Source organism: Ambystoma mexicanum, chromosome 3p (assembly GCF_040938575.1).
Source record: "Ambystoma mexicanum isolate Mex_15411 chromosome 3p, UKY_AmexF1_1, whole genome shotgun sequence".
NCBI lineage: Eukaryota > Metazoa > Chordata > Amphibia > Caudata > Ambystomatidae > Ambystoma > Ambystoma mexicanum.
Genome location: NC_090925.1, coordinates 248,623,664 through 248,646,495, shown reverse-complemented (window position 1 = coordinate 248,646,495; position 22,832 = coordinate 248,623,664). Strand labels below are relative to the sequence as shown.

Below are 22,832 nucleotides of genomic sequence, written 5' to 3'. Positions count from 1 at the left end.
GTACAGAGACCATTTGGGGTTTTTTCACGCCCGAGTCATTCACACGCGTGGTAATAACACCTGTAGTTATATTCGTATTCGGGTTCACACCACTTGTTTTGGCGAATAGTTTAGGCAAGGGCGGCATCCCAGTGCGCAAGTTATAAATGTTACGTTTCATGCCAAAGCTTCAGTACAAAGTGAGCGGAGTTGTGATAAACCACAAGAATTTCAAGATTTTTGTGGTCTTGAGAAATATATAGTGCTAGGTGCAACCACCTAACAATATTGTCACAATAAAATCACTCACTTCTCAGAGAGGCCCCTCGCTTTGCTCGCGCCGCCGCGGCGAAGCGGCAAAGCGGCAAAGCGGGACTTCACGGGGCTTCACCGGTGCGCGCGCGCGGTGCGCGCGAGAGTTGTATTTTATAGGCACGCCCACACTAGTCAGACAGAATGCCTATAAGTAAATGAAACCAACAGTTAACACACGTATAATATAATATGTGGATATATATATATCCCCAAGTCCATATGCAGCAAGTCAATGTGACCACGGTCTTCACCTTGTGGTCAAAGGAGTCCGACGAAATCCAAGAAAACAAATCCAAATCCAAATGGAGAACGCAGCAGAGCAGCGGGCAAAGCGGGACTTCACGGGGCTTCACCGGTGCGCGCGCGCGCGGTGCGCGCGGGCGGTGCGCGCGAGAGTTCTATTTTATAGGCACGCCCACACTAGTCAGACAGAATGCCTTGTGGTCAAAGGAGTCCGATGAAATCCAAGAAAACAAATCCAAATCCAAATGGAGAACGCAGCAGAGCAGCGGGCAAAGCGGGACTTCACGGGGTTTCAGTACACTACAACCAGCAATTCAGTTCATAGGCCTGGGCCAAAGTCAATAGTGCAGAGTCTTTGTATAGGATAGCACAGTTCTGGTAGTAAACGGTTAAGTCTTTGCCACAGATTTTAGAAGAATTTGGGTAGGCGAAAAGTTAGACAAATGTTTAGGGAAGGACAAGCCTTCGAAGTCGGGAAAGTTTCACAAACTTTCCCAGTGGCCGAAAAGATTTCCGGACCGCGTTTGCACAGTACCTTTAAAGTGAAGAAGAGCTGTAGCTGAGGCAGTTGTTCCTGGCAGTTCAAGCAGATCTCGCTGTTCCTGAGCTTCAGTTGTGGGGACAAGAAGGACGACGTCCGGAGGTTCCTGCACTGCCCAGGGAAGAGGCCAGAAGCCTGGCAAAACGTTGGTTTAAGGTGTGAGTTCCTTAAAGTCCACAAACTGGTTTCCTTCCCACTGGCTATCCGGTTTTCAACAGCACTCTGAAGAAAATTCGACCAGGATGGGGACGGTGTCCAGGTGGCTTGTGAGTTGGTTGTTCCCCCCAAATTCAAGGTAAGAAGTTAACCTTGAAAGGCTTCTCTGTCGATGGAGTTTCAGGCAATTCGGACCTGCAGCAGGGCTTCACCGGTCGTCCAGGAGTTGCAGCAGTCCTCTGCCTTCAGCTCGTCTTCGGTTCTTTCGTTCCAGTGGTTGACTCTGCTTTCCAAGTCCCAGAGACCTGCTTTTAAACAGTTTCCCCCATTCATTCAAGCCTGGCTGTGACTCACGCAGCAGGGTGGCTGTCCTTGCCGGACAGCCAGCCGGCCAATCACACAGAGTGCATTCTGGTCTCCTAGGAGACCAAGCACAGAGAGTTTCAGGGACCTCCCTCACATCCTGTTCACCCCAGACACCCTGGCGCCACAGGAGGGCTTCAGTACTGAAGCCCGCCAAAGACAACGAACAAAGGGACCAAACATGGTTTGGCGCGCAGAGAGAAACACAAGAAGGACCTTTCCTAAAAGAAATGGCGAAAAAAGTTGACCGGAGTCACAGATAGGTCTTAGCCGCCATATTGAAAAACATTGCTGACCCGATTTTTAGCCACCGTTGTTCGCAGTCAGGAAAAATAATGGTAGTTTGATCTAAACTGAAAGGGTAACATTTGACTGTTACCAGAGTGTTTTGACTCAGGGGAAGCTAGACAACCCCCTCAGCACTCTATAGGAAGATAGTGTGTGCTGGGTCTGTAAATTTAAAGAGACTAGTAAAGTCAATTTAACTTTACATGCTTTGGGAGACAGTAGTAAGTCCCAGAGAAGGTATTTAAACCTTGGGAAGTCTGAAAGACATCCCTGTGTCACTGCACTGAAGCTGCTGTGTGACACACAAAAAAAGATGATGCCTCTGGAGTTGTTTTAATACTCCATAACCAAATAACACAAAAGTAAAACGCACATCAAAATACATGGAAGAGTGGGAAAAAAGGCTCACACTCTCCCCAAGTAAAAAAACAATCAAATCCTAGAAATCCAGCAAAGTTGCTGGGGGTCTCAAAAGGTAAGGGAAATTAGCACATGTTCAGAATTCTCCCTAACAAATACACTTTTATGTGTTTCAGCATACATTTCCAGGTTGTGCCTTTGATGTACATGTCTAGAACTCTTTCCTATATTTCCCTTGGTGCCATGCCAGGCATATATAATGATGTGACAACACAAATGAGGGGATGGCTGGAAGGCTTAGAATTTACCACAATCTCTGGCAATTGCTCTGGGCAATTGTCCAGAACATCGTTCCTCATCCTGCCAAGCCATTACAAAAGGATATACCATATTCAAATCAGGCTTGCTCCACCCACCCCCAAAAAGGGCAGTCCAGCCCAAACTGCTCAGTCACATCCCTTCTGCATGAGTCCATAAGCAACCCCAGTCATGTTTCTGCCTCATTGGGTTTTCACAGGGAGGTGTACCTTGGGTCTCTAAGCATAGCACGCATGTCTGGTGTAAGGAACTCATGGTGCAACAGTAAAGACAGACACAAGTGATCACAGTTCAAGGGTGTTTATCAGACTGCAAAGGTAGGTTGGAAAAACTCCTAATCTAAACCTAAATCTAAGATGGAAGCAAGATTCGACCATCAAATAATAGTAAGACAATCCTAGTGGTGTGATGTCAAATAAAAGGGCCTCTACTAAGAAAAACCTATTGCCAATCCTTACGCTAAATACAAAAGAAGTGTGGGATAATGTTCTCAAGATAGAAGGAAGTCTTCACAAATAATAAGTCAGGATGCGGTACTTGAGGTCTCCCTTCCCCACATTTTCAGCATGGGACAAGGTGGGACTTTGGAGCACAGCACACGCGTGAGCTTTCTCAGCACGAGCTATGGTTCTGCTTTCAGCAATCAGGGCCTTCGGTGGTTAAGTCTACTTTCTACCAAAAAAGTCTCTGGCCTCCGTAGACCTGATGTATCAAAATAATAAACAAAGAGTTCCTTTTCACAGACACATTGGATGATGTCTTTCACCTCTGGATCCCCTCTTCCGGGCTTATATCCCTTAGAAATGTCTTTAATGATACTTGGATCTCTAATAATTATGTTCCCTTGTTTTTGAGGGTCTGTGGTAATAAACAAAAGTTCAAAGTTTCTTTCTGTTTGCAGGTAATCTTTGGGTGATGGCTGCTCATCTGTTGGCTCTCCCTCGTTCGGGTTCGGACCTCTTTGGCATTCACAAATCTTCGGGTGATGACTGTTTACCCCTTGGACCCACCTCGTTCGGGCTCAGATCCCTCTAGACTGTTCGCCTCCCTCGTTCAGGTTCACTATGGCGTTCTTCCCAAGTCAATATCTTTTTGTACAGTTCAATGTGGACATCCCTCAGCCGGGTACACTCTTGTCAACACACTGTATGTCGGGACTTTAGACTTCGCCCCCTTTTATATCGGCATCCCTCTTTTGGATTCACTATTGCCAATCTTGTCAATCGTGCCTTTCTCATACAATTCTTACATTGCAGGATTCACTTCCCTTAACTTCACAATCATCTGTCGGTAAAAGACTTTTAACTGTACAGAGGATTTTACAAGAACCCTGTATGACCACTTTGACCCTCTTCTCGCCTTTCCCAAGGTCTTTTCGTTATCCTAGTTTCAACAATCGGGTAATCGCCCAGAGCTTCCTGAGTGAGCACCCACGTGGTGCCGGACTCCTCTGTTGCTGGTTTTCCCCCTTTAGTCATCAATAGTTCTTTTAAGCTTTCACAGTTCAATTAGCCGTTTTCTACTTTTCGTTCAACACAGTTCGGTTTCTTATCGACTCTCCCCTCGACTCACCGGCTGTGATGAACCGCTTGGCTTTCTTTCTTTTTGGAGTCAAGGTTGGTACCACGGAGACAAGCGTCTCTCCTCGGCTTGGTTATCAGCAGAGGAGGGTCTTGTGTACCGTTGACATCTGCTGCAACACACGCTGGCTATTGTTCGCAGTCTTGCATTTCCTTCTGCTGAGGTTTCATAAGGTTTCTTTGCTCCTTGTCACCCTCTCGGTATGTGCCGTCTTTCTCCTCCTCTTGAACTGCCATGCTGAGTTAACTTCCTGGACGTGTGGTCTGCCTTGCTCATAGTGTGCTCTCGTGCTCCACCTTTTATCCCTGTGGGGAAGGGGAAGGGCCGTCAGGTGTGTGTGATTCAGGTCAATTGCCTGAGTTTACCTGGCCCTTGTATTGGGACACGTCAGGTAAACAGCTCTGGTGTTAGTCCATTGACTGTGGTGTGTGAAGGTGTTCGTATCGGAAAAGGGAGGGCAGTGTTTTGGAATATCCTACGTGGTCGGAGGGAGAAAAGGTGTTGGAAGAAGGGGGATACTGCATCTCACCAGTCGGTGTCCTACTTCCACTCCCAGAGGACCCCTCATCCAGGTGATCCTCCCTCACTGGTCCATCCCCATGAACTGGATCCAATAGTGATGGCCATGTCCTGGCCACCTGGATGACAGATCCCCAGGGACTAGTTAGGGAGACACCTTCAGGTTTCTCACACTAAGCATATTCCTCCCACTTGGGGTGGCTTAGACAACACAAAAGAGGTTATGGTTAAAAAGTTCAAAATTAATCTAAACATCTAGCAATTGCTCTCCGTAACCCTCCAGAACATCTTTCTTCTGCCTGCTAAGTCGTTGCAGGACAGGAACGACCATATGCGATAGGATTTTGAAACATAAACACTGCACCGGACAATACATTCTGATACACCGCTTGCGTTGTCGTACCTCCCACCAGGTGTTTTATTTTGATGGTCCTCAGGGCAGGTAACCACCTGCTGCAATGCTGCGTTACATATGGAATAAAAACAGTTTGCAAGAGACCTAACCCGAATGGCATTATGGCACAGACTAAGAAATCAGGAACCAGGGAAAGAAAAAATTCCAGAGAAGCAACAAAAATAATTCCAGGGACTTAATCTGTCCAAAGTCACTTGAAGAACAAGGCAAGCAATATGGTAGTGCGACATCGATGGTAGCGCTAAAGCAGGCACCATGGTAACCATTATTCCAATACTTTCCTACACAGCCAGTCAAAGGAAGGCGCAAGTGTGTGGATCCGGACAGAGGATGTGAAAATGTGTGGTGTTCTGATAACAGATTAAACATTTCAAAGAAGAAGCGAGGGGTGTAAAAGCTTGGGGAATATACATATATTGTGGGCGGTGATCAGCTTTCCCTGCAGGTTTCCATGTTACAATAGATCAGTAACATTCAAACTTTTTTATACTGGCCCCCCCCCCTGAGTAAAAATATTGTCATCCTCATCAAGTTTATTCGGAATTGCATGTAAAAACAATCCATAAAACCATCGAAAAGTACACAAAATATATAACAATTATATCGCAATAAAAACATACAGTCATAAAACCACAATGAGGAAAGCAAACCAGAAGAATGTCAAGTTCAGTTCATTAATCAATGTACAAGAACTCATTATCAGGGTAATATGTCAAGCAATCGTTTCCTATGGCAAAGAATGGCGAAGTGCTATTTTTAGGTACGATAGTACCGACCACCCCACTTGTGGTGAATTTGCCCATAACAGGTAAGTTAGAGCTCTCCTGTATTGTGCAAAGCCCATTCCCCTTAATAAGGGTTGTATGAGCCGTTTTTTTTGCCTGTGCATACGCAGGATAAAATAGAATCAAGTGTGCCAGGTCCTCATATGGAGCTTCGCAAATTGGGCAGGATCGATCTGCACCCGCCCCAGCCCATGCTGCCACCACAGCTTTAGGCAGATGCAGTTAAACCTTGCCCTAGACACAGGGACGCGATCCTTGGGGATTCTGCTCATAATAAATATTGTTTTCAGCCCCCCCACAAGCTATAACTGTTAAAACATTCTATTAAAAGCCGTCACAGTAGACCCTTTTTTAAAGAGCCTTGTGCCCTTGTGCCCCACCTCCTCTCCCCATACATTCTTCAGGCTAGACCACTGCAATAGATAATGGCATCGTGGATCTGACACCGTCTTGCCTAATTGGATTCTCATCGTTTGTTAACCCTCCTCCCTCTCTCCCAATCCCTTGCGATCTCACCCTGTTGCGGTGGCAGGAGCTGGGTCTCTTGTAGAAACACAATTTATACCTTATACCCCTGACGATATGAAAAGACTTTCCTTTTCCAGTTATTAACCTCCCTAACATTCAAGGTGGCCCATGTTAGCATCTGCATTGGTATCAAAACTGTCTTAATATAAAAACACATACATTGGAGTTGTACAGCAAATTGCATCAGTCCATGGTAGCGTAGACTTATTAGAACATTTTTCTTGAACACCCAACAGTGCTGTCATTTAAACTCTCCCCCAAATCCCCCTCACAACAGCCATCCAGATTTGTCTATGTTCCAATAAAGATCAATGTGTTCCACATCGTGATATTATGACAACTTCTACTAAGGTAACTCGAAATGTAACCACAAATTAATCCAAAGAGCAAGATAATAACAAATGAAAATGCTAAGTCTTCTGCTTTGGGTGTTTCAAGCGGTCAACAAAAGCCCATTATATTCACAACATGCAACCTGTACTTTAATCATAAGAACCTAAGGTTACTCAGAAGAAATACCGGACTTCCCCAACCAAACAAGTGAGAACATAAGTCAATAAGTCATTACGTGACTGATGGTGTTGCTGTCGAGTGAGTCTTGGCATTAATATTGATAATGATGTAAATGCAGGCTTCATCAGAATCAGTGAAGACGTGAGATGTACTGTTGCATATAATTTTAAGTTTTGCTGAAAACATCATTTGGCATTTAAAATTGTTTTCTCTTACTTTACTTTTTACTTTAATTTCGTATTTGTACTGCGCTTCCGATTACCTGTGGGCTTAAGGGCGCAGCACAAAAAACCATATTATACAGACAGATTGAAGGTTTTATCATTAGGCTACAAGGTTGATGTGCTGTATTTATTGGTCTAGCAAAACAGGAGTGTTTTCAATTTCTTATTGAACATGTTTGTCGATTGTGTTTCTCTAATGTCCAATGGTAGTTTATTCCAGAACAGAGGGGCAGCTATACTGAAAGCTCCCTTAAGAGTTTTAGTCGTTCTACAGTGACATGTTTTTAGCTGTGCTGTGTTGCTGGATCTGAGTTGTCTCTGATTCTGCTTCTCCACAATGCACTTCTTCAAATATGCTGGCATTAAGCCTATCAAGCATTTATGAGTAATCAGCAACATTCAGAAAGTGATTCTTGCTTTCACTGGAAGCCAATGTAAATCGCGCCTTGCCTCTGCTATATGGTTCCTCCATTTTAGGTTCTTAATCACTCTGACTGCACTATTTTGAATGACTTAAAGGCTCAGATTGGGCAATGCCAATTAGGAGGCTGCAGCAATAGTCGATTTTTGAGCCTATAATAGCTCTGGCTATCGTCTCTGCAGTGTCTTGTGGAATAAACGGGTGAAGGTGTACAAGCAGTTTTATGTAATATGTTGATGTCGAGACAAGACTGCTCACTTGTGCTTCCACATTTATGTTTTGATATAATGTAATTCCTAATGTTTTTACTTTTTTCTGAGTGTCCAACTAGTGATTGGCTATGGTGAAACTGCTAAACAGAGGGCTTAGCTAGTTTATTTACCGAGCCAACCACCATGAGTTTGGTTTTTGCACTGTTGAGCGCCAGACCGTTTTGCACCATCCAGTTATGTATGATAACATAGGTGCTGTTAATAAATGTTTTCATCCATACTGTGTGATCCTGTAAGCGGGATGACACACTGCATGTCATCGGCATAGTTTGTGAACTATGTTTAGAGCCAGAAGGTCAAAGAACGGTACCATGAAAATATTATACAAGGTGGGCGAGACACAAGCTCCCTGTGGCACGCCAAATGTCAAGGTGACTGGTCGGCTTTGACCACGCCTCTTGCCGCTCTGCATTGTCTCCCACTCAGAAAGGATACCATCCACTGAGTCGCCTGATTTGAATATTGGGCAACGTCTTTTAACCTAGTGGCCAGAATACCGTGGTTCCCCAGGTCAAACGCTGCTAAAAGATCCAAGATCATTAGTAGCAAGATAAATCCACTATCCATTCTTTCTAATACTTGGACTTCAGGTCAAGGAGGGATGTTACCCTTTTCTTGAGCTCCATACAGGATTTGCGGACTACCTGGACAGGAGAGCTGAAGTCTGGGAAAATGTGTAGGATCATGTTATCATACCAGACAGTTCCCATTTCTGGCTTCATTCAATACCAAGTCATGATCTATATAACTAAAGATACATGCTATTAACTGCCAGGGAAGGTGACTCAGAGTCGGGAGAGGGCGGACAGATCAATGAGCTCTCTCCACAATGAAGTGTTAGGAGAAAAACAGGTTGTCTTGGATATTTGGTAAAGTTTTCACCAGAACCAGTTCAATAGAGTCAAGTGTAGGCGATCTGGAAGCTCTAGAATTATAATATTGTTTCTTCGCTATTTGTATTTTAAGTCTTCATTCTTGGCTTTAAATTGAGAGAACACTTTTTCAGCAGCATTGTTTGTATGGACATTTCTCGGAGCAAGCCTTACTGTTACATGTCTGTTATATTACCTGATAAGGGACATTCGGCTGCCATATTCACATTCGGCATTTTATTTGCGCCTCTGTCCAGTGTGGATTTTTCTTCAAATTCTCTAACATGTGGTCTTCCTGATCATATTGGAACACAGTTAGGGTGTTTTGAAAAACCTAAAGGCATCTTCACACCTACTTCTCTTCTCAGGTGGCCAGGGAAAGGGCATCGCTTTTGGATCCTGACCCTGGGAGTGGAGATGTGAGGCAGGATCGCCTAGGTGGAGGGTCCTTCGGGAGCGGATAGAGGATGTCTTTATGCGAGGAATGGTATCCCCTTTCAATTCTGATCGCAAACCCTACCCTCCACCTACATTCATAGGTTGGTGCCAGTCGTTTCCTCTTATTTCCCTTCAGTCACTCCACTCTAGTACTGGGACGAGGAAGAGGCAACTAGGAGTTGTGCACACTAACATTCAGTTACACTACTCTGATACTGAGAGGGGGAAGAAGACTGGAAACTATTGCAAGGGTCAGGCATGTCCCAAGAACCTAAGTAATTGGAGTCAGGCAATAGAACTGAAGGGCTCGCCCTTTCAACCTGCTAACAGGTCACAAGTGCATAAAAGGTGGAGCCGCCAGTAAGGAGCAAGAGAGAAGCCAGGCTGGGATGTATGGGCCTGAGTGGGGAGAAATCCTGCTAAGAAGGAGGATGCTGAGAAGGGTCCTGCCTGGAGGCCAGGACACTGGCAATCGTCAAGGAGAGACTGTGACGCTGTGGCCCGAGCAGGCCGTGAAAGGGTCAAAGCTACCAGAGCCTCCTTGTTTGGGTGCCCACACCAGGAGCTATGGGGCAAGGAAGAATCTCCAGTGCTGCAGGCCACCGGTAGCGTCTGCGAGTGACGAGCGCAGCTACCAGCCACCTACAGCAAGATTTCCGTAAGGCGAGCCCTGCTCACAAAGCTACAGAGTGTCCGCGGAGCCGAGAATGAAGAGAGAAGAGGCCCGGAGCAGCCACCAAGGACCGGTGAGTGAATCGGAGGGAACACTCGAACCAGGGCACTCCTGGGGCTACTACAGGGCGAATGTTATGGTCAGATGAACAGAAATATATATGCAATTGAAAGTGAACCGAAAGTGAGGAGCTTTATTGAACAATACGAGCAAATTGAACTATAAGTGCAAGAACGTGAATCAAGCATTCTTGAATACCGAAGTAAATGAAAGCTTTGATGAGGTTACAAATGGAATGCAATCCTCTGTGAAACACAGGTAATTAAAGGTGAAAAACAAAGAATGAATCTTACTGAATAAAGTGAAAAGCAAGTAATGAACATTGCTGAAGATAGTGAAAGTAAGGTGGTGAAAGAGAGTGAGCGCCATGGAGTGAATTGGGTGAAGGAGCACACTGTAGCAAAGCCAAGAGACTGGCAAGGAGAAAAACACATTGTGGCAAAGCTAAGAGACTGGCAAGGAGGAACCAAAGTGAATGTGAACCAGAGCACAGGTGCAGTGACAAAGAAGCCACTGTGGCCAAGAAAGCCTAGGGTTATCGGTTGCGTGACCTGTAATGTGTGGACTGTGTGGTCCGACAAATGTGCCTAGAATGAGGATACCCTGTCTGAAAATGCCAAAGAAAAGTAAAGATAACGATTCGTCACTTGGGAATTAGATTGCTGAAGTGAATTCAGATGATCATGATCTGTATCAACTATTGAAAAGTCTAAAGGATTTTAAAGTCGACCTGGAACAGGTTTTGAGTATTAGAGAGTGGAAAAGAGTGTGAGTTGGCAAGCTGGACCAGCTGACATTTTGGGAAACCCAAGACCTTGTGAACTTTGTTGTCTTTTTGGGGAAGTGAACCCCAAGGTTTTTTGGAACTGCTTTGAACTTGGGGAAGGGGAGCTGGAAAGTAAGCCAAGAGCTGGAATAAGCTCAGACCTTTATTTGGAACTCTACTTCTTTTGTTGTTGACCTACACATTGTTTAGCTTTAGTTGTGAGGGCTGGTATAGGTTTTGGAAACAGACAGACTGTTAAATTGAACTTGATGACTCAGACTATCCTTAATTTATTTAGGTAGGGAAATCCCACCATAGCATAGGGCAAGTTAGGCCTTACACCATCCTGACATGTGAGTTAATAAAAGTATTTTGTCTGAACTTTGAATATGTTGTCTGTGTCTTGCTTCATGATGTCTTCACAGCGTGCACAGCTGAGTTTGTGTGCTAGGTGCTCTAGCATGTCCTGTCTGACCAATGCATCTACATTACCTAACATTACCTGCTCTTTGATCACTGTTATGTACTTGGCTGCATTCTCTTGTAATGAAAGGGAGATGCCCAGTGCCCGCGTAGGGTTTATCCAAACAAGGATGTGTGTGGGGGGGCCTGGCTACGAGAGCCATGTGAGGAGTCGAGCTCTGGGAGAGCTGTCGTGATCCGGCATTCAATCCTGCAAATAAGTGCATACCCGTTTATGAAGGGGGAGCACGGGTATCCTGCAAGTCTGGAGCCTGAGCGACTGCCGAGGACTGCCTTGCGGGCTTTGCAGAGCCCACGCACTCCGGGGCTGAGACCCCCAAAATGGCAGATGCGAGAAGCAAAGGAGCCAGCCGACGGAGCGGTGAAGGCGTCAGCTTCCAGGCGTCCGAAGGAGGGAAACAAGCTACAGCGTATCGGAGCCCCACTGGCCCCTGTTGTGACATTCCGCTGAGTCGGAAGCGGATGCGGCCGTGCAGACTATTGGCTTGCAACGTCTTTGTGGAGGTAGAGAGGCGCGGCGGCCCCTGGTGCTGAGGTGGGCGTAGGATTGGCCGTGCGATGAGTAGGAGACCCGCCGGTGGCAGGGTGTGCGGGCGAAGGGTGTGAGCAGCAGCGCCCGGGACTCCTGGGAGCCTGAGCGAATGGGACGCAGATCATTCAAGTGAGCGACGATACGGAGGCTGCGGGAGCACTCCGATAGGAGCAGGAGCTGCGGCGGGCACAACAAATGAGGATGCCCGCCGAGGAATAACCCAGCGGGAAGCAGAAGCGCAGACTGAGTGTGCGAAAAGATCAGCCCTGGGTCCGGCTTGGCACCATGGACTGTGACAACAAGCATGGCGCCTGCAAATAAGGGAAGTCCACAGAAGGCAGTGTGAGCACAGTATAGGGCCTCCTGGAGTCAAAAGCACAAACATTATTATCCTGGTCAGGCTGGTAGTGACACCCAAAGCCTGTGCAGAGACCGAACAAAGGCGCTCAGTGTGGCGTGAATGGTGGAAGCTCCATAATAACCACCACTTCTGTGGAGGAAGAGACGACAGCGGGTGTGGCTCATGGCGGATGCACGCTGGGCCGTTGTGTGCACCCTGGGAGCCCCATAAGCTCTGGGGTGTGCGCTCAAAGTCCCAGACCCACAAGGGCTGAGGCCCGAATCTCGGAAGGATTGCACAGCTTAATAACAACCACGTGGGAGGATACAGTCCACTCCAGAATTACAACCGGCAGCAAGGGGGCACTCTGGACATGGCCTGCCCGGGCCCTCACACAAGCAGCAATTGCCTGAACACACAGCCCTGGCACACCACAATGTCTACCAAACTCCCCAGAAAAAGGGCAAGCAGCCCACACTTGAAGAATACCCCAGGGCATCGCCAGTGGCGGAAGGGGCAAGGATAAAACCTTGGCTGGGGGCACGGACACTATGAGCAAAGACCAGGAGATCCTTGCTGCGATCGCTGACCTGAAAGTGGCCTGGGAAACCAAACTAGGAATGGCCATGAATGAGCTGAAGGCAGCATTAGAGCTCAAAGTTGGGGCAGTACAGGAGGAGTTGAACCTTCTCTGGCAAGATGTCAGGTCGCTGGCAGAACGCACAGGTGACCTGGAAAAAGAGGTGGCCCCGAATACAGCGGCGTGTGCATCCCATAAATCCGAACTTCATGCCCTGGTGCAACGATTGGGCAACCTAGAAAGTAGAGCAGAGGAGGCGGAAGGACGCGCCCGCAAGAATAACATACGGATCGTTGGATTGCCTGAAGGAGCCGAGGGATTCAACTCTACGGAGAACATAGAATCTATGTTGATGCAGGAGATAACCAGAGGAGTGTTGACTCAGGGCTTTGCTGTGGAAAGGGCGCATAGGGCCCTGATGAGGAGGCCGCCCCCGGGAATCCCCCACAGGCCGGTGATAGCTACCATCCTGAACTATCGCGACCGGGAGAAAATCCTCGAACATTTTCAGAAGGGTGCTACGATACAAAGAGCGTCTACAAACATAACCGCGTACCCGGATTACACCCTGCAGGTGCAACGCCGACGCATGAACTTTGGGGCCGTGAAAAGAAGACTGCAGGAAGCAGGCCACAAGTATATGTTGATCTACCCTGCAAAACTGAACGTGTTCCACAAGAGCAGAACATTGTTTTTTGAAACTCCGGAGGACACCATGGGGTGGCTGGACGCGCAGAGCTGCCCCCAGGAATCGGGTTTTCCAGAAAGGAGAAGTAGCAGATAAGTAACATGTAACTGCAGCTCCAGGGATGGCATAGTCCAAGACATTGGTACTTGAATATAGTACATGTCATAGCCTTGGAGAGAGCGCAATCAGGGCTATATATATTTGTATGATCCGGAAGCACGAGAAGCTTGGATAACAGTAGGGAGCCTTACACAGTCAACCCTAATACCCCCATTATTAATAGATTAGTTAGGTCACCGATAGTCCGGTGACACCCTGCCGAGTTTCTGTCCTCGGCATCCCGAGGCAGGACTGAACACGGGTGAGTCTGAGATCCAGGGATGGAGCTGGGCACGTGCCTGAGTTCCGGGGATGGAGCTGGGCACTGGTTGGGGTTGGGTAGGGGGGGAGAGAAGGTGTTGTGTGCAGTGTTGGTAGTTGGGCAAGGATGGGAGGGGGGGTTAGTTGGGGAGTTTTTGTTGGGAATGGTAGGGGAACGAGCCCTATCAGGTGTTATCTGGTGTCACATCAGGCGGGAAGGGAAACTGGGAGGGAAGGCGGGTATCATGATTCCTGCCCCTCATGTCCCCAGCCCTCCAAGATGTCAGGCTGGAGCCAGGCCACGATCACCTACATGGCCCTCAAGGGCCTCTCCATCCCTCCAAAGACCCACTTGGAGTCAGACTTGGCGCTTCTGGCACCAGACTCACTCACTCCCATAGGATAACATTGGGGATTGGACTTGTAGTGCATTGATGGGGACAAGATGGATGCCCCCACATATTTCAGTTCCCAGAACTGCATGTGTGGTCTAGTCTTTTGGGTGTGGTTCAGCCCAGAGACACCTGGGATACCCAGAGACTATTTAAGCCACACCCAGGCTGAGAAACATGCTCTGCGTTTTCTGCACCTGCAGCGTGACACTCACCATGTTCGGATCGGTCTCCAGTAGGCCTGCATCTTTCTTCTGCGCTCAGCTCCTGCAAGAACAAGAACACTGTTAGGAACAGCCTTACCTTGCGGCGCTTCTGCCCATCATTCATCGCTCCTTCTGTTCTGCGGGCATCTTCTGGGGTGTCATTCCCATCCCGGCACGCCGCTTCCTAAGGAAAAGGGGAAAATAACAGAAAAAAGGCATTAGTAAGCATTCTGCAAATCTTCGCTTATTTTTAAATACTGTACGAGCTTCAAACGCTTACCTGAATCCCAGCCGCTCTGGGGGAACTCTGTCTCCGGAACTTCTCATCCATCTGCAAGAGGGAAAAGACACTCCAGGTTAGCATGGAAACATCTAGAGGCGCCACATACTGCGCTTACCCACCACATTTGTTCTTCATAACCGGCATCGATGCTGAAAACGTTGCGGCACCTAAAAGACACAGAAAAAGAACTCAGTTCAATGCAAATAGGAAAGGGTCGCGCATTGCGCTCTCACTCACCTTCAGCGCTACTCATCTCAGCAGCACGCCGCCATCCCCGGACGTCGGCCATCATCTAAGGAAGGAAAGGAACAAAGTTAGAGAACTGTTCAAAAGACTCATTATACTTACCTGTCGGACTCTTGACAGTGAAGTAACTAGGCTGCAACGAGCCCGCATCAATCAACGCGCCCCTGTGCTGAAAGCAGGACGGAGAGCTGTGGATCAAAGGGAAGGTTTGGACCCTGGAGAAGAAGGGGTTCAAGCACACAGAGACAATAGGGAGTTAAACTCTACCAATCCTGTGTTTCAGGCCCAGTCTCTAGTCGAATAGCCTCCAGGGAAGGGTTCGAGGTCGTAAGAGGTCAGAACAGGCTGAGTGACGTCCCAGTGGATACCAGGTGAGCGTTACAGCGGGATACCCAATAGATGGCGTTGGGTAGCCTTAGAGTGGTGACCTGGAATGTGAGGGGCCTCAATAGCTATTTGAAGCGTAATAAGGTTATGATGTATCTAATAAGGATGAGGATTGACATAACATTATTACAGGAAACCCACCTTCCTAGGGAGAAACTGGAGGTAGTCAAGAGAAAGTGGAAAGGGAGAACCACAGGTGCTACATACTCAGCTTACGCGAGGGGAGTCATTACATGGGTGGCACCACATGTACCATTTCAGCTGCTTCAGTATACATTGGACCCGGAAGGCAGAATGATAGTGCGGGGGATGCTGGAAAACCAGGAAGTGAGCATTATAAACTTATATGCCCCTAACCAAGACACAGCTGCGTATTTTAGGTCTTTATACGGTAAAATTAGCCCCCTACTGGGCGGCGCGATCCTATGGGGAGGGGACTTTAATTGTACATTAAATCCTAAAATGGACAGATCAGATGGTAAACTAGACAAACCCACCCCGGCTGCAAGGGCGTTACAGGCCCTGCTGAGAGATTTTTCCTGGAGTGGCGACACCAACCCCCTAGAGCGAAAATCCCGACATGGAAATTCAGAGCTGAGGCCCTGCAGGACTTGGGATTCCAGGAGGACCTGAGGGAGGCGATCACTGAGTATTTCGATATTAATATTGGAAGCGTTCAGTCTGAGGGAACCATATGGGAGGCATTTAAAGTAGTGGTGCGGGGTGTAGCCATATCAAAATCCAGAGGGCTCCAAGGGGGCATAGAACGGGAGTTGCAGGAAAAACGAGAGGGAGTTGGAAGACATAATGCGTAAAGGGGGCACCTCTCGAGAGGACGAGGAAAGGATGAAGTTGCTACAACAACCAGTAGTGAGCACTGGGATAGATTATGTAAGTTGAGCTACAAGAAATATGTGGAAAGGCAGAATGCGGGTGGAGACAAGCCGGGTAGGTTGTTGGCCTGGTTATATAAAAATAAAACATCACAACCAGTGATCAGGGAAATCAGAGGAGATGGGGGCCAGATCTGGGATACCCAGGAGGGAGTACACGAAGAGTTCCTTAGATACTATAAACGTCTGTATGAGGACGCAGGGGAAGAAATGGATCAAGAGATCCAGGAAACGTTAGTAGACATAGGCTTGCCCACATTAGACGATCTAGAACGAGTAGACCTGAACGCCCCAATTGCCTCAGAAGAACTAGAGACAGTGATTCAGCAGCTGCCCACATGCAAAGCTCTGGGGTCGGACGGGCTCCCCAGCAAATTCTACAAAACATACAAACAAGAGCTGCTCCCCTCGCTGCTGGCTATGCTCAATGAGGCGTTTGAGTGCGGTAGGCTGCCGGAATCCCTATGGGAGGTGGTGATCATCCCGCTCTTAAAACCGGGTAAGCCAGGCACAGACTGTGGGTCATACAGACCCCTATCGATGCTTAACCAGGACAGTAAGATCCTCACAGCAGTGCTGGCAAACAGGCATAAACGAGTCATTGGCAGACTAATACACCCTGACCAAACAGGCTATGTTCCTGGCAGGAACATAACTGACAACAATAGGAGACTTCACCACATTATCGACCAAACAGAGAAGGACCCCGGCGAACTAGTGATTGTCTAGCTGGATGCAATTAAGGTCTTTGACTCAGTGAGATGGCCTTGGTTGCTAGGACTCTGAGAGAATACGGGATGCAGCCGGGGTACCTCAGGTGGGTCAAAATGCTATACAGCTCCCCAATTGAAAGGGTCAAAATGGGTGCCACAATTTCTAACAAATGGCAACTTAGCAGGGGCACTAGACAGGGTTGCCCCTGATCGTCCATGCTATATATCCTCGCGTTGGAGCCATTGGCAGTCTGCCTCAGACGTCAATATGGGGAGATAGGGATCCATGCCGCGGGAGGGTCACATCTCCTATCATTGTATGCCGATGATATACTATTATATCTGCGTTTCCCAGAGGAGAACCTAAAATATGTCCTGGAGGTGATGGAACGATATGCTATCCTCTCCGGTATAGCAGTAAATCCCAAAGAATCCAGCATGTTCCCCCTGCGGAGGTATAGATGCGCTCTACCGAGGAGCCTACCGGTTTTGACAATACCCTGGCGAACCGAGATGTTTCGATACCTGGGTATTGACATATACCACACAACAGGAGAAGAACAGAAACATAATCCGGAAAAGGCAGTCGAAAGTATTAAGAACAGCATGGGATTTTGGTCCAGACTACCCCTGGCCATGATGGGAAGAGCGGCTCTGATTAAGATGGTAGTCCTGCCCAGACTGCTACACTTTTTTGTAAACATCCCGTATGCAATCCCTAAGTGCTTTTTTGCCAAACTCCACAGCCTGTACAGGGGTTTCATATGGCACAATTCCAGGAACAGAGTGGCCCTCTGGAAATTACAAAACTTGTGTGACCAGGGGGGTATAAACCTGCCAAATTTTGAGTTATATTATTTGGCGGGACAGTTGCAATATGTGGCCAGGTGGCTGTCTGAAGAAGAAACGGCTGAAGCCAGGCTGTAGTTTAAAGATCCCGCTCCCTACTTCCTTAGGGAGACAGTGTGGCTGCCCAAATCAAAGGTACGAACGGCGAGACTGTTGGTGCTAGGTTGAGAAATGTGGCGTAGAGCATGGCAAACTGTGGGAAACCCAGCCCCATTCTCCCTGCAGGTGCCGCTAATGGCGCTATGCGGGGAAGACTCCCAAATGATAAAAGGGGTCCATAGATACTGGGAACCGATGGGCCTGGCTACCCTTGGAGATATATGGCAGGAGGAGGAGGCACTGGACTTTCAGAGGCTAATAGAGGACACTGGGGTGCATAAAGGCCAACATATTACTTATTCCAGAATTGTTAAACGGGTGCGAGAAAGTTGGCCTGAGGCAGTGCTTGCAGAGCAACCTGATGCTACTATCGAGACGATGTATGATATTTCGGAGGGTGGGCATGAAATATCTTGCATATATGAGCTATTGAGGACTAGGGTAGGGAAGGAGCTGCTCCAACTGAGGCGAGACTGGAACAGGAGGTGGGTGAACCTATGTCAGAGGGGCAATGGGATAGGGCCCAAAGGTATCATAAGAAGGTATCCCGAAACGCGAGGCTTCAGCAGATCCAATTATATGTCACTCATAGAGCATATTTGACCCCAAGCAGAATTGCCAAGTTTGGTGGCCCGGTGATTCAGAAATGACCTTGGTGTTCGGTGAGGAGGAAGCTGGGATGCTGCACATGTTTTGGGCTTGCCCGGAGGTGGGAAGGTTTTGGACAGAGCTGAAGATACGTTTATCAGGAAAAGGGATTATGCTGGATGTGGGGTCAGTTTGGGCATGCATGCTTGGGGGTTTTACCAGACCGCGCAACCTGGGGCACATCAGTAAGTTGAAGGACCTGGCCTACATCCTGGCCAAACGGAGATTTGCAATGTGTTGGGAAGCACTCCATCGGTCCAGTTGTCTGGTATGAAGCAGTTAGCAGGGGGGGGGGGGGAGGTGGGACCCCTAATAGCATGGAGACAGCTGGTTGCCTCAATGGCGGGCCCCTCCCTGGCCGACCGTAGTGATGATGATACGGAAATAGTAACAGCAATAGTTACGCCTGAAGACAAGTAGGACGATAACATGGACTCAGGGCTCGAGCTAAAGGGGTGGGAAGGGGGGGGGACCGGAAAGTGTAATATGTAAAATAATGTTTGGAGGCTTACACACGAAAGTCCTCATTGTTTGTAATGTTTGGAGTGTTGTTTATAAAATAATAAAAATTCATAAAAAAATAAATTCAAAAAAAGGATGTGTGTGGTCTGTTCATTCAGCCAATGTACTGATGGTCTGTCATGCCCGTCCATATCCACAGTAGAGATTTGAAAAAAAACAGTCCCTTTGCCAAAGTACAGATAGGTAGACACATGACATTTCAACTCACTTTAGGGATAAAGACTATCCTTTCCAGCATGCAAGGAGATACTATGGGCTTTAAGACTTTTTTCCAGAATGTAGCATTGTTAAAGAATTGACAGATCACAGCCTTGAGACTCTTTCCCGAGTATTCAGTGGCATTTAAACAAATTAGACGTTTAGTCCACACTGGGCTTTAAGACCCTCTTTCCTAGCATGTGATGTTTTGGATCACTGGCAGTTTCGTTCATTCTTTGCTTGCTGATTTTCATTCCCAGCATGAAATGTTCTCTTCTGGACATGCGCAGCTTTTAGACCAATTAAGGTTCTGGGCTTTAAGACTCTTCTGGCCAGCATGCAGTGTTTTTTAGACAATTGTTCAATCCACTCTGGCTTTTAGGGTGCTCGTTCCCAGCGGTATTTTGGACCAAGAGTCATTTAGTTTGCTCTGTGCTTTCAAAAGCCACATTCCCAGCATGCAACATTCTAAGTCAATGACATTTCAATTCACTATCATTTTCAGGGCTCAGGTTCCCAGCATGTAACATTCTATAGCCACCTTTTCAAAATTTTAATGGATACCAGGTTGAAAAGGTGCTTCAGGCATCTCTCCTGTAATGGAGCTTTACAACTTGTCTTTTGGATTCTGTTTTCTCTCTCTCTTTCTCTTTCTTTCTCTCTCCCTCTCCCTCTCTCTCGCTCTCTCTCTCTCTCTCTCTCTCTCTCGCTCTCTCTCTCTCTCTCTCTCTCGTCTCTCTCTCGTCTCTCTCTCGTCTCTCTCTCTCTCTCTCTCTCTCTGGTCTCCATCTCTAACAATATCTTGCGCAAAGCCTTGTCGCAATCTTAATCGGGCTTCTTGCTCAGGTTTGCAGGATTGTTCCTCTCAGGCTCCACAGAACAGAATGGTTTTGATGCCCCTCCCCCTATTTTTCTCACCACCTCTCTCCAGTGTAGGTAGATACCTTGACTATAGCTTGCTCGGCTCTTGTGTGGAATGGCATACTTTCCCCAGTTGCATATTTTTCCAGTATACAAAGTACTTTGGGTTTCTTGCTCATCCTCGCCAGAACTCATGGGCTTGTCGTCTGTCATGGAGACCGTATTTGGCCACAGAGTGCACTTCCAGGACCATTACTATGCTGACCGTTCATAGTATAACAAACTCTGCATGTTCCTTCCCCTCACTGCTGTTATTGATGGCCCTTAACCCTACATATAGGTTTATTGAAGAGGTCACAGTGCTCCTTCTGTGGTCAGCATACTAAGGTCATCAAACAATACTTCACTAATTTATTTATGTATTCCATTTTCTAAGTTGCCTTATCACAATGGGTAAGTTGTACAATTCATTCATGCACTGTTAGTATCTCCTAGTCACAATAGCACCAGGCCCAGTGAGATCTGTTTCAGCAGTAAGCATTAACAGTCTTGGAAGGCATAGTATATTCCCAACTTTAGGCATATCAATACATGCCGGTGACCATACTCTTGGCATTATATGCAACCCTCACCCTATTCATGAGACATCAAGGTTTGTCTGCTGTTTTCCTTTTGGTGAAGAGATGTATGAAGCTAGTCAAGTGTGCATCATAAATGCCAGCAGTTTTGTGAGTCTGACATTATGGCATCCTGCACTGGGAATTCCTTTGACACCTTATGCCACCTGGGACATGTATTCTTGTCTCCTAATAAATAATCAGGGTTGCATGTGACAGCTGGAAATCTGACAGGAAGTATTTCTGCCAAGTCAGCAGTGAACATGATGGAGTAATCAAAAGAACAATGCTTTCAGCAAGACATTCAATTGGCATTTCCTCAAATGTCAACATCATCTATTTGGCTGGCACCTAAATTCATTGTGATTTCTTAGCGCTTGACACTTTCTATTTAGACAGCATGTGAAGAACCATAAATTAAGGATCAAGTGATGCACGTCCCCCACCACAATACACCTGGGGTTGACATAACCAATCACTTAAGAAATATTTGTGCTGCTCACATAGTGTGATTACACCTGCTTGCTCTCCCGTCCCCAGGGATTGCAGCATTTACTAACATTTCTTTACATGGGCATAGGTTCCAGTTACTTATTTCAATTGTGTTACTGAATCCCATTAGAAACAAGACTTTAAAATGTTGTAATACACAAATGGATCTCAACATTCCTCTTCCTTATTCAAATGTTTTATTTATTTATGTAGTGTTTCATGGTGTAGTTTGACATTTTTTGGACATTTCTTTCAGGATATGCCTCCAGGGGTCAGTGTCTAAAGCAATACAAGTTTAGAATGCTGAGGAAGGGGGGCAAGATACATGTTTTGGGATAATGGCATAGAATCACCCTGGATGCACTGCATATTGACAGTTTTTAACAACTGATTTGTACCCAAAATTGGTTGCAAAAAGACACAATGGTATTAAATGTGCCAAGACAGACTCACCTCCTTCATAATAATGTTGTGAGGAATCGTCAAAGGTCCTGTCGTAACCCTGTTCCGTATAAGACGACTGCTGGTACGTGTAATCACCGTGTCCTGCAAGAAGGAGGATCAGTGGCCAATTATTTGTGTGGTCAGTGGCTGAATTTGTGTAGAGTACTTCTGCACCAGAAATCTGTGGTACAGAGTTGGTGACAAAGATTTGATTACATTTTTATCTTGATAGGGTGCCACTGCTAAAGCTGGGAACATACAAATTAAAGCCTGAACTCGTTCTAGAGTTACCAACAGAAAGGGATGTTCTTAGGCAATCCAGAGCTTCGTGTCTTAACAAGGGCCCAGGACCGCATCAAACATGCTGTGGTGCACTGATACTCAACTTTGTTTACTGTGACTGTCTGAACCATACCTTTTCCTTTGTAACACATGGCCTCATTAATCGACAGACACAATGGAGTTGATTTACTGGGCTTTATTAAAATTGTAGAGAAATGGTATGGGAAGGTTGGGTTGCTTCAAACTAAATGGGTACCAGTAGCTCTCTCCGCCTTCACGTGGGCTCCCCTCCACCCTAGCTCAGGTGTCCCTAGCTACTAGGATGTCCCCAGTGTATTCTAAAGCATGATAACCCCTACAGTTTAGGTATTTTCTATTGTTGACAAGTAAACCTAAAAGACAATGGCCTTTTCTATCTATCTGCCTCTGGGACCCTCCCATTACCATGTACATGGTAAGTGCAAATAGAGGGTCAAACCCTAAAGAGTGTTCACAGTCAAATTTTCATTCAGCAGAGTACCAGTATACAGAGTTGTCAGGGGCAATATGCCACATTGCAGTCTTGTTGCAAAACATTTAACACTGCGCTCCAGTCTGCAGTAAATTTAGAATGACCCTCTGTATTGAGTATGTTAACCATTCTAACGCTAAGAAATTCCAAAGTTTTAAAAACCATTCAGTAATATGTGGCGGATCTTCGATTTCCAATGTTGAGCAATCAATAATAAGGCAGCCAGTTGTAACATAACAAATGCCTTCACTATTTGTTTAGAGCTATGTCCCAGTTCCTCCTCTATAAACACTAGAATACAAGAATGCAAAGACTTAGGTTCATGCAGGGCAAGCATACAAATCATATACATGTTAATCTCTTTCCGGTATTTTTCAAACTTTGGGCAGACCCACCATTCACGTTTCCAATCTCCCAGCATCCCCTCCAACACCTATCTGATAGGACTGTTTTCATTTTGTGTAAACGTGTCGGTGTATAATGCCATTGCATCATTAATTTATACTAAAATTCTCTGATTTGCAGCGATATGGCAAGTTTAGGTATTGCATTCTACAACCCCCCTACCCCCTCATT

General features: G+C 46.7%; 1 protein-coding gene across 3 annotated transcripts in view; it reads right to left on the bottom strand.

Annotated features, from left to right (window-relative positions):
• Positions 1-22,832, bottom strand: part of SS18L1 (SS18L1 subunit of BAF chromatin remodeling complex) — a 405,815-nt gene that overhangs the window by 201,167 nt on the left and 181,816 nt on the right. For all 3 annotated transcript variants that reach the window (XM_069650717.1, XM_069650716.1, XM_069650718.1), the window contains one exon: positions 21,473-21,565. In XM_069650717.1, coding sequence (XP_069506818.1) covers positions 21,473-21,565 — 93 coding nt within the window. The remainder of the gene's footprint in view (positions 1-21,472; positions 21,566-22,832) is intronic.